Genomic DNA, 12,859 nt, shown 5'->3' on the forward strand with positions numbered 1-12,859 from the left:
CATCTATCTAGCTGGCTAGCGAGCTATGTAGCTGGCTAGCTGTATATCTTTCTAGTTGGCTGGCTAGCTATCTAGCTATTGGCTATATATTAGCTAGCTAGCTAGTTTTCTATCTATTTGAGTTACTTTCGGGTTGAGTGAACCAGTAAGACTTTAGTTTGCTGACAAAGTAAGACTGTAGTTTGCTGACGAAGTTTCTTGGATAAGAAGCGAAACGTCCAACACCTTCAAAGAAGTACAGATGACGGCTGAAGAAACCTTTTCATCGATGGACCACTCCTGTACAACTGAGAGTTTACACAGACGCTTTGAACCTAACGTCATCACAGTATTCCAACGAGGACCTCCTCGTGAGCACGGTTATTAAATCTCTCTAATCCAGACTGGCTACATGCCCAAAAAGAGGGTTAAGTAGTTTTGCTCTGTGAGACCAGATCATGATAACATTGCACACTGGCGGGATTAAAGAAATTTAGCCAAGTTAATGAACCCTTTGCACAGATTACAGGGTTGACTGGCAGACTCTGTTTTACGCTTGGTCAAAGAATTTTTACATGAACCAGATGTTTCTCTTTGATCTTTGAAAGCATTTGGAAACCATATCTAAAATTTACGAATTGCCCTCCCAAAAAAAAAAAAAAAAATTTGTCTCACTACAGCTTCAAAATAATAATACGTAGTTACATCATCAATATGGCGCAGGCAGCTGGTTTGAAAACCACATTTTAGCCACAATTTAAAATTGTACATTTGAAGTGAAGATCCATATCCAGTATTCGTAACAGTTTTCCCATTAAGTAGCAGGTCATTTAAAGGACAACCGACGTCACTTTTTTTGTTTCTTAACTGCCATCAGAAAAACGTTTTATAGCATCTAAAATACCCAAAACATGCAGTATGATATTTTTATTCAAATGCAAAACACCAATAAAAATGACTCAAAGTGTCCAAAATCTGCAAAAAATTGAGCTGCGAATTGGGCATTTTCAGAAAGTCCCGCCCCCAGTTCATGACGTCACGCCAAGGTGTCTTGCATTGCTGGAGAATCAAAACAATGGCTTCAGATTCGGAGAATATGCTTTCTTGTTACACAGCCAGTTATGAATATGATTCAAATAGTTCTGAAGAGGAAAGCATACATGTTTGCAATCGATTAAAGAAGTCCTTCCGTGTCATTTTGAGGCATCTGGACTGCAATGTAGCGTCCCACAAAAGAGGCAGAAAAATGGCGATCAGCTCCTGTGAGCCTGTTTCCACAGGCTGATAAATTACTTCCATGGAGCTTGGGCGCCCTCTTCTGGCGGCTTTTGGGTGCAACACGGGGTTTTCAGACCAAACAAGTACAGCAAAATACATTGACGTGATGGAAGGACTGCTACAATGTGTCTTTTTTTCGGTGAGGGGCGTTCCTTTAGTGACGTCACGTACGGACTCGTCACCAACTCAAAAACAAGACTTCCTGAATATTCAGATTTTACAAATTATGGACGCAACTTGACTGGAGGTTTCGGTTGTCCTTTAATTTTAATAGATGGTGCAATCAAGACTACCGTCATCTGACAATTTCTTAATCATATGTGAATAAAAAAAAATAAAAAAAATAGACTCTTGTACTGTAAATAGCACAGCCACCTTATGTTGACGTGATACAGTTACATACAGTATATCCAACTGATTTTTTTATACTTGCACTATGTACCGTTTTTATTAAACATTTTTGCACAGTTATAGCATACACCTTAGTCTTCTGACATTTGTATTATGCTTAGAATATTTTGTTTTTTATCCTTTCACACACCAGCACCCCCTCTCAAATTGCTGCTGTGGATTGCAAATTTCCCCATTTTGGGGAAATTCAGTGACTCTGATTGTGCTTGGCAAAGTTCTTAAGGCTCAGTGACTGCTACCAAACTCAATGAAAGGTGTTGAGGAAAAGAGGACCCAAGCAAATCAAACTGACACACACACATTATTACACACACACATTATTACCCCGGTGTTAAACTTGGCTAATAGTTGCCCTTATAAATAATTACAATTCCCGTGTAAAAGTTTTAGTACATTTTTTGAAATGATTAAAAAAAATAAAATAGTGACACAAGTGGAAATGCAGACAGCTTAACGTGCATGTGTACGTTATGCTTTTATCAATCCTACCGTACGCAGTGCTAAAAAAATAGATGATTGAGGATTACTTTTTCTGATTTGCCATGACAATACGTCGTCGAGATTGGCGGCAGCATTGTTGTTGGCTAGCAGCAGTTGAGACGAACTGGATTTGAGCCAATATGGTCTTTGTAAGATCAGTTCACAATTTTTTACAAAATGTTTTTTTTTTCCGTATCAAAGTTGTAGTACGGCATACATTATTTGAAACAATTTTAAAAAACGTACAAAATAAGGGAAAATCATATACACACACAAAGGACTACAATGATGATCCATCCATGATCTTTTTTTTCCAGTCAATGTCAAATATTTGTTTAGTAAAGTCACAACTGCTTTTTATTTAATCACTCTGCAAATGTATCTTCATCAGTTTTGTTTTCTTGAGTTAGTTTGTACAAAATAAAATACCCCACAGAATAAAATGCACCCTTTCGACACAGGTATATTTGACTCAACTGCAAAGCAGACATGACAATTACATTATCTTTTGATGCATTAAAGGACAACCGACGCCCCGGACAAGTTGTAAAATCACTTCAAATGACTTCTACTGAGCATATTTTACAAATATTCCACGGCATATAGCTATATTTTACATTTTAAGACTAGCGCTGAATATTCAGGAAATCTTGTTTTCGAGTTGATGACGATGCCTGACGTGACGTCACTGAAGGAACGCCCCTGACCGAGAAAGCGACACACAATGCATTTTGGGTACTATGTTTGGTCTGAAAAATTCGTGTTGATCCGTGTTGATGCCGAAATTAGAAGGAAAAAAGCATAAATAACGCAATGGTGAATTGTTGTGTGTTGCACCAAGACTACTATTTGATACTAGTTGACACAAATTCCCAGGAGACAAATCAGCCAATTTCCAATGGAGCTTGGCCGCCATCTTACGCATTTTCTGGGCGCTACTCCAGACACCTCAAAATGAGACGGAGGAACTTGTTTAATTGATTGAAAACATTTATGCTTTCCTCTTTAGAACTATTTGAATCATATTCATAACTGGATGAGTAACAAGAAAGCATCTTCTCCGAATCTGAAGTCATTGTTTTGATTCTCGAGCAAGGCAAGACGTCCTGGCGTGACGTCACACACAAGGGGGCGGGACCTACTGAAACTTTCTGATGTCATTTTGAAGTAGGTTTGAAGTTTGAAGTCATTTTTATTGGTGTTTTGCATTTAACTAAAAATATCATCCTGCATGTTTTGGGTATTTTAGATGCTATAAAACGGTTTTCTGATGTCAGTTAGGAAACAAAAAAATGGTGTCGGTTGTCCTTTAAGGGTCTCTTTGCCTATTTGTGTTGTGAACATATTTGTTGGCACAGTTCCAAACGTTTTCGACTTTGATGTGGTGTAAATGATACAACAATTTGGCTGGCAGACAAAGGAAACTGTTAACAGCGTTTTATCTTGAGCGTAACTCTACTCAGTTGCATCAGGGGGTTTCAGGAGGGGTCATTCAGTTTGTCACGACATTGTCTGCAGCCTTGCCAGACGATATAACCCAGCCGTTGATATTACAAGATACTTATCCGCCTCACATTGCGGAGGAAGGAGTAAATGGAGGAGGGGACCGGACAAAAAAAAAAAAGACTTGTCTCTCCCTTCCTCTGTGAGAATCCTCATTGTCCAGATTTCTCATGTAAGCAGCGAATCAAACCACTTTTTAATTCAATGGCGCTCACTCAGGCAACGTAATTTTCTACCACGTTCCTCATGTGACCTGATATGTTTTGTGTCTTGCAATTTAAGATGGACTATTGAAGTGTTGTAAACATCATTCCGAAAATTTGACGCAATATGCAACATCAACAAGTTAGCAACACAGAGAAAGTGGAAGCTGTCTTTCATCCTGATCACGAATGTCTGACAGCATTCGCTTATTATTTTATTTCTCCATTCAATCCAAGCTGAATCCCTCAAGTGAGAGCGGGGTGGCGCACCATTGACTGATCTGTCCTCAATTACAGGATTCACACAATCAATTATTAGCCTAAAAGTGAATGACCCCACTCCTCAAAGAAATACAAAGAGAAAGACAAAATTGATCTCAAAAGACTGGGTAAGGATTGGATATATAACGCCTGTAATGCAGTCACTCTTTGACCGTTGTTGTTGGTCACCACCTCATCCAAGATTAGAACTATAAAGGAGGACTCCAGAGAATGCGCTAATCTTCACGATTTAGACCAACTGTTTTTGCCACCAGGTTGTTGAAACATGGAGATGAGTGCTTTGAGCCTGAGGCCTGCCCTTGTCTGTGGAAAGGAAAAGAATATTACCCCGGTGACAAAGTCTCTTCCGCCTGCCATCAGTGGTATGTCTCCAGTGTGCTTGTGGCTATTTGGCATCATCGCGAATAGGATGAAACTTACTGTATTGTCCGGTGTATAAGGCACACCTAAAAGCCTTGATTTTCTTCAAAAGATAACCCTGCGCCTTGTATGCCGGTGCGCCTTATATGTAAATTAATATTGCGCCACAACAGGTCTCGCAACTCTTGTCAGCAGGCACTGACTCCATTTCCCCCTGTCGAAGAAGTCATGTGTAAACCCAGCATATACTGTAGATTTGGATACCTTTATATGTTTATATATTACATTCGTTGAAGGTGCACCTTATAATCCAGTGCGCCTTATACACAAGAAAATACGGCATTTCTTCAAATAACTGTATGATTTCATCTTATTTATGTACACTGTGATCCAAAACAATGAAACAAAATGTCAACAGCATTGCTATCCCATAGTTTTAGCTGACCTGAAATCGGTTACAAAGTGTTGAGGTAGAGCAGTGCAAGGGTCCACCTGATATCATAATTGTAGTTTCACAAAGAAGAGAAGATTTGGGAAATAAAGTGGGTTCTTGTGTCATTCTGATTCTCTCTGTTGTTCATCAGTCGTGAAACAGAACCCTCCCCCGGTGATCTCTCTCTTTCTGATCATTTGTAATCCAGGTCGAACATGATGAAGATGATGACAGCCTCACAGTGATTCAGCCATTTCCCCTATTCAACTGTGACCGTTTACAAAGAGTGTCCAATACATGTGAAAAAAAGTGTCCTTGTAATAGAGTGACACCAAGTCAATTCTGAAACAGTGCTGTCTTTGTAGTGTTTGCCAGCATGGGACATTCCAGTGTGTGTTTCGTCCATGTCCATCCATGTGCACAACTTACGGAGATCGCCATTACCGAACCTTTGATGGCCTGCTCTTTGATTACCTTGGGGCATGTCAAGTTTATCTTGTGAAGGTACAATACAATACAATACAATACAATACAACACAATACAATACTAAAAATGATCTTCGTTTCAGGATTTTGGTTCAGTATATGTATGTTATTATGGTAACCATACACTTCACTGAATTAGTCATTACAATAAAATGAGCACACTTTGCTGAATGTCATATTCTTCAGCTGAGGCTGTGTCAGCCGCACTGACATCATTCTGTTTTTTAGGGTCTCAACAATTTTCTCAATAAGATTTTAAAATTAAACTAAGTGCAAATATTTCAAATAAACCTGTGTGATAAATTATATCAAAATGTACAATAGTGAGTCATACCTTCAAACAAATAAAGGCTACTTGGCCTTTTTTGTTTGTTTTGTATTGCTTATTTCCTTTCAGAATGGCACGGTGACATTCTTAGAGGAAAGCCAACTCGGGATAAAAGGAAACAGGTGTCCCTCAAAATAAAATTGATCGGAATTTGGACTGATTATGGCAGAGTAAGAACAACAACGCTAATTTGATGACTCAAGTGTCTCTGGTTTAGGATGAATTGATGTGCCCCAAATCTGGACAGAAATCGTCATTTATCATCATATTCAATGAACCGATGCTAACACAGTATTAAGTAAGGATTTTAATAAATACTTGTGTGGTTCTACTGTATGTTGCCTCTCAGTAGCACTGATGAAAAACAGTAGCCCCTCCAGCATTTAATTTCTAAATCCCTGCCATTTACACCCATTATAACCATTTTCATCTAAACCCTTACTGAATCACCTCTGCATATTTTTGTATAATTGTTGCATTGCTACATACTGTATATTTTGCACTTTTGCTCTTCATCTGTCTTCGTCAGCCAGTTTTTTTACATTTACTTTATTTCACAGACAGTATTCATGTAAGAATATGGATGGTGCACCTTTCACACATAATCTGTTAAAATTTAAACAGTGTTTGTCTTTGCTGTTTTTTTCTCCTGCAGAGTAGTGCCGATTTGATTCTCAGTGTGACAGCAGAAAATATTGATTGTTTTGACAATGGCATCATCTGCAGGAAATCTCTATTGATCAACATTGGAAGATCCATCATAGCTTTTGATGATGACACTGGACAGCCGGTAAATCAAATTTGCAAGTTGTCAATCAGACACAGCAAACAGTACACACGTTTTGTCAAGCCCTCATATGCCCACAAGAACAGGCAGGTACACAAGTGTGTGGAGCAAAAAAAATATTAAGGACTTAGAATGCTGGCGTTCCCATGGTGGAATAACCACAAACAAATAACAGAACAGATAAATATTTCATTGAACCAACAGTAAAGTACAGTTGTGGAAGGTAAACAAGACCAGCAATTGTAAAGACAACACAAATCAACAATGGCAATAGACAAGATCACTGGTCAGGAATGAACAAGCATATCTTTACAATTGACATACCACATGCAGACATAAGTTTGGTGTCATCTGCAAAAATAATGATTTTTATGCTTGAGAAACTAATTATGCCATTTATCACTAAGAATCATAAAATTGTGGGCCGTGCGTGGGCCCCTGGGGGACACCGAAATGTATATTATTTTGATATAATAATAATAATAATAATAATAATAATAATAATAATAATAATAATAGTCATTATTATTATTATTATTATTATTATTATTATTATTATTTTTACAATAACAATAGTGGGCCAGATATGAGTAACCCATTATTATATAACAATAACAACAATAAAAATAGTAATATCAATAATAATAATAATTATATTTTAACTATATATTATTATTATTATTATTATTATTATTAATAATAATAATAATAATTATTATTATTATTACTATTATATAGTTAATATATAATTATAAAATAATAATGATAATAATAATAATAATTATTATTATTATTATTGATATCGGGCTTTAACTTTTTAGCCACTGTCCTGCAATGACCCAAATAAAATATCTTTTGAGCTTGTTACACAGGATTGAATGATAAAACATGTACTGTATTACAGAACCCAACTAGTGTTTTAGGATGGAATCAGAAGATGGTCATCTGGCCTGTCGGCTACTTCACTGTTATTCATTTCCCTGAGGAGGACATCACCATTTTATGGGACCGTAAAACCACCATCCACATCCAAGTTGGCCCTCATTGGCAGGTATGTGGCATGCTACAATATAAATGCTGTACACATCAACATAACAGCTCTATGACAAGGGTGATCAGGAAAATCTGGATTTTTCAAGATTTTGGTCAAAAACCCTGTTCCATCTTCCATCTAACTGATCTTGATGATTTAGCCAATTGCAATGAAGATCTTGATGCCTAAACAAAGGTTAATTGTTCTCAAATGTGTTCAGGGGAGGCTGAGTGGTCTCTGTGGAAACTTTGATTTGAAGACAGTGAATGACATGCGCACACCCAACAACATTGACATAACAAGTCCACAAGAGTTTGGAAACAGCTGGACAGCCGTTGAGGTGAGTCAACAACATATTGTCAATGTCATGCATTTCAGTATTTTGTGAGGGCTGTTTGACAGAACATTATTAGCTCCAAATATGCGGTACCATCAATCATCACCAACTGTTGCTTCACCATCTCTTGTTAATTTGTCTTGAGTGTGTGAATGGGCCAGATATGAGACACCCATGCACTCTAACTCCACTCAAAGAGCCATATGCCAAGCAGCAGTGTGCTGTTTTGCTCAGTGAGGTCTTCCACGCCTGCCACCAAGTGGTAAGTAGCTGCACAAATGTTGTGATTAACTGGTGTCCCAAAAAGACGTTTCAAATTGTCTATCGTTGCCTCAAGATTGTGACAGCGTTCTACTTTTGTTTAAAGGACAACCCACACCACTTTGTTTCCTAACTGCCATCAGAAAAACATTTTATAGCATCTAAAATACCCAAAACACGCAGGATGATATTTTTAGTGAAATGCAAAACACCAATAAAAATTACTTAAAGTGTCCAAAATCTGTAAAAAAAAAGAGCTGCGAATTGGGCAATTTCAGAAAGTCCCGCCCCCTTGTTCGTGATGTCACGCCAAGACGTCTTGCCTTACTCGAGAATCAAAACAATGGCTTCAGATTCGGTGAAGATGCTTTCTTGTTACTCATCTAGTTATGAATATGATTCAAATAGTTCTGAAGAGTAAAGCATAAATGTTTGCAATCGATTAAAGAAGTCTTTCCGGGTCATTTTGTGACATCAGGACTGATGTGTAGCACCCAGAACATGCAGAAGATGGCGGCCAAGCTCCGTTGGAAATGGGCTGATTTGTCTGCTGGGAATTTGTGTCAGCGAATATCAAATAGTTGTCTTGGTGCACACACACAGCGATTCACCATCGCATTATATATGTTTTCCTTCTAATTTTGCCATCAACACGAAGTTTTCAGACCAAACAAAGTACCGCAAAATGCATTGTGTGTCCTTTCACCACCAGGGGCGTTCCTTCCGTCACATGACATCAGGAATCGTCACCAACTCAAAAACAAGACTTCCTGAATATTCAGCGCGTGTCTTAAAACGTAAAATATAGCTATGTGCGGTGGAATCTTTGTAAAATACGTTCAGCAGAAGTCATTTGAAGTGATTTAACAAATTATGGACACAACTTGTCCGGAGGCGTCGGTTGTCGCGGCATAGGAAAACTTCTCAATTCACTTGAATATTTCTTTCTTCGTCCCAAGACGGCATAGCACTAGTTTTATCAAAATGAAGCTTCTCAATTGACTTCTGCGTAGTTCATTGACAACAAGATGCCACTAGTTGGCACCTAAGCTCAACTTTACCAAAATGAAGCACCTTAAATCACTTCTACATATTTCTTTGGCACCAACATATGACAAGATGGCACCGAAGTAATAATATCACAAACAGAAATCACATGACAGAATAACAGTGCCTCACAAAGAAAACAGTCGCAAATGGTGAATTCTGAACACTATATATATGTAGTATGTCACAATCAGTTACAATGCACATATTATTGAAGCAACCGTTAGCACTCTAATTTACACACATGTAACTTTTAGTCTTCAAATAAACCAATATCCTTCTTTGTGGAATGTGGAAGGAAGACCATACGAGAGTATCCATAAGGCGAGCATGCAAACTTCAGAGGCCATAGATGAGATTCAAACCCAAACCCTAGAAGTCCGATTCTGACCTGCAAATGCTGAGGACCCACCATTCATCCCACATATAAAATTAAACAGCAAAACTGCTGTTATAGATCAAACATTCATCATTGCTGTTCATCATCAAGGAAAACATAAGAATAACAATAAGAAAACCTTGAATAGTCCTACACTGGGGAAATTTGCAATCTTTCCAAACCGCTCCTTTGGTTGGACTACGTGGTGTGTTTTCATTGCCCTCAGGTGGATGTCACCTGGTTCTACACAAACTGCCTGGCAGACACATGTGGCTGCAATCTTGGAGGGGATTGTGAATGTTTTTGCACAAGTGTGGCAGCATATGCCCAGCGTTGCTGTCACGAGGGAATACCTATCGATTGGCGCTCACCCTCTTTGTGCCGTAAGTTGCAATGTAATATATGAATATGACTGTATATCTATTGATCAAGAAGGTACACTATATTTTTTGAACTTACATATGCCTAAAATGTATTTGTGGACAAGTGTGTCTTTTACTCATATTCACGACTAATTTTATTTCTCTCTGCAGCATACGACTGTGATTTCTACAATAAAGGTAGAGCAGCCTCTCCGCTTTATGTTGATGAAAGCGACTACTAGCCAACACTTTCGGAATGATCTAATACTGTGCTTTTTGATCATTATAAAATATACTGAATTGAAGAGTACAAATCATTGACATTATGAAAGAATACTGATGTAGTTATTTGGGTTCAATTGTGTTTCATAATCTAGGTTATTCAATGCAGGCACCTTTGCACACCTTATTTTCTAAATCAGCCCTTTGATGTGGATGTCTGATGACCTGCAATGACCTTCAGATCACAGCTGTTCATTATGAAGAGTTAATAGCTTCAATCACTTGACCTCTTAATGTGTGAGACCTTTATAGTTTGAATTATTTTCCAGACTACACCGGCACTGTAGTTCATGCTTGTCATTCATTTGTGTGTCTAAAAGTGGCGGTCTAAGTACCTGGATTACAAAAACTGGGTCTCCCTTCTCCTTGGTGTTCTGGTTTTTGTTGTTAGAATAAATTCAGTTTAACAAAGTGGTTATTGACAAAATGAAGTGCATTTCCTTTTGACAACCTGCAGTAACAGAGCTTCATCATTTTTGTAGTTCTTGGCAAAGGCCCTTTTAGGTTGCTGCCCTTCAGAGATCGGACTTCGGTACTTGCTTCCAGCACGTCCAGCGGCTCAGTGTTTGTGAAGCGAGGAAACTTGAGTGACGCCATCTCACATTTTATGATGACACCAGGCCTGAGCAAAGCCCGACCGCATGGTGTGTTTTTCTTACCAACTCAACAGGGTTTACCTTTACGACTGGTTATTAATGGTCAGGATCAACAGAAATCACTGGAGGGATCGTTTCTGAATTTTTATAATAAGCACATATGTTTTGGCTTTGAATCTGTTTAAAGATATTTTCTCTGTGGAATTAGCACGTTCTCTCTGTTCTTGAATGTTATTTCACCAGCTTGCTCCCACAGTTCAAAACGTATTCGTGTTAATTTGCTATTTTTAAATTGGAGTGTGAATTGCTGTCTCCTCACAAAAGGCTCTGTAATCTGATGCCATGAGATGTCTCACTTTTCCTCCCTATTCTCCTTAGATACATCACGGATATCCTTTGAGGCAGCACGCAGGCCCAATCACTTTCTGTATGTGAGCCCCAGTGGCCAGGTGAAGCTGGTCAAGTGGGAGCAAAGTGAGGCTTTCTGGGATGGAGCCACCTTTGTGCTCCACAGGGACACCTGGGTCTCAGGGTATGACTCCCTCGAATCCCATGTGAAGCCTGGATTCTTCTTACATGCCACCTTCCCTCGCCTACACCTGCTCAAATACCGTCACACTGACAGCTTCCGCAAGGCCACACTTTTCAAAATTGCAGGTATTACTCGTTGACTTACGACGGGGCTTCGTATGAAGTTGAATGACAATGAATCTGACGGAACAATGTGAAGAAATGGAAGTAAATAACATTCAAATGGCCCTAGTGTGCAAGAAATTATAGGATCAGCATTAATCCAAAATTGTAATTTTAATGTGTAAGCTTCGCAGGCCTACCTCTGATATTGCATCAATTGTATAACTGGTTGCATGATAAACGATCTCCCTAACTGGGTTTTCAGGCTTCACTCAGCTGTCCGTGAGGTCTTGACATAGGGTTCAAACGGTGTCGGTGCTACTCCTTTGGGTCAAAAGTCAAGACTCGTGGATATATAGTTATGCAGCTAACAACAGCAGCATTGACTCCATATAAAAATGAAACAGCATTAATTTTCAAAACTTTATTGTCAAGATTTGTGTTTGATTTGAGGCTAAATACCAATTTACACCATATTGTCGTGATTGTCTGCGATAGCGCATGTCTTTCTACTGCGAAACTTGTCTTAAAACCACTAAAATCCTTTTTACAAAATATAAATCTCATATGAAATAGGAAAATGATGAATTTCCCTTTTCTCTAGACGCCTGTTTACAGTGCTCGTGGGAAAGTCTTGGAAAACATGTAATTAGTGTCCCTGTGAAGTTGAATTAGAAGTTAGGGTCAATTCCAATTGTAACTCAAACTGCCTGTGGTCAATTTTTATCCGGCCGGCAGCCTCTGTCATAAAATTAATAACGTCTGGCCTGCATGCAAAATTAATACATTGCGGAATTAAGAACAGCAAATTAGTACAGTATATCAGTAATTTACTAAATGAGCCCCCATAGAAGGAAAATTGACAGTTCAGATATGAGACACATTTAAAAAAATATTTTTTGGGTGGTGAGTTCAATGAATAATTTGGACAACCAAGAAATCGTCAGATGGCTGACGCTTATGCAGTCATAAAGTCAATTTATTAGGGAATTGCACAATAGGAGACATGCAGTCAAGCTTTGCATCTCCGCGAAGATGGTTTTGCGCCTGGAACATCTTGACACATTAAATCCTGTATTTATAAAAGAGTTTTGTCCCTGAGATAATATCGATGGTTTTCAATGTGGAATATTTGGGAGAGCATTATGAGGTGCTAAATTCATGTTGAAACAATTGGAAGAGTTGGAGGAGGAGGCAAACAAACAGAACATATATCATTTGCTCAAATAATTTAGGTAAACCCTTGGGTGAGAGGGAATTGTGTTTGCAGGTCTGTGCCCATTCAACAGTAGCCAAAATGGAACTGTATAGTGCCACTTAGCAGTTTTTTTGACGACGATACTAGTGCAGCGTGTTCTACCGGAAACAAATTCCTTGTGTGTTCTACATACTTGGCAAT

The 12,859-nt window shown here is 38.5% G+C and overlaps 1 protein-coding gene across 1 annotated transcript in view; it reads left to right on the forward strand.

Moving 5' to 3' along the window:
* Nucleotides 1-12,859, forward strand: part of LOC148900312 (otogelin-like) — a 57,520-nt gene that overhangs the window by 18,616 nt on the left and 26,045 nt on the right. Inside the window, 10 exon segments of the mRNA XM_088991949.1 lie at nucleotides 4,391-4,498; nucleotides 5,295-5,433; nucleotides 6,399-6,533; nucleotides 7,435-7,581; nucleotides 7,784-7,903; nucleotides 8,046-8,162; nucleotides 9,814-9,970; nucleotides 10,121-10,147; nucleotides 10,714-10,875; nucleotides 11,206-11,484. Coding sequence (XP_088848075.1) covers nucleotides 4,391-4,498; nucleotides 5,295-5,433; nucleotides 6,399-6,533; nucleotides 7,435-7,581; nucleotides 7,784-7,903; nucleotides 8,046-8,162; nucleotides 9,814-9,970; nucleotides 10,121-10,147; nucleotides 10,714-10,875; nucleotides 11,206-11,484 — 1,391 coding nt within the window.

This window comes from Hippocampus bargibanti, linkage group LG03 (genome assembly GCF_051943395.1).
Source record: "Hippocampus bargibanti isolate YZ-2025 linkage group LG03, ASM5194339v1, whole genome shotgun sequence".
NCBI classification, from domain to species: domain Eukaryota; kingdom Metazoa; phylum Chordata; class Actinopteri; order Syngnathiformes; family Syngnathidae; genus Hippocampus; species Hippocampus bargibanti.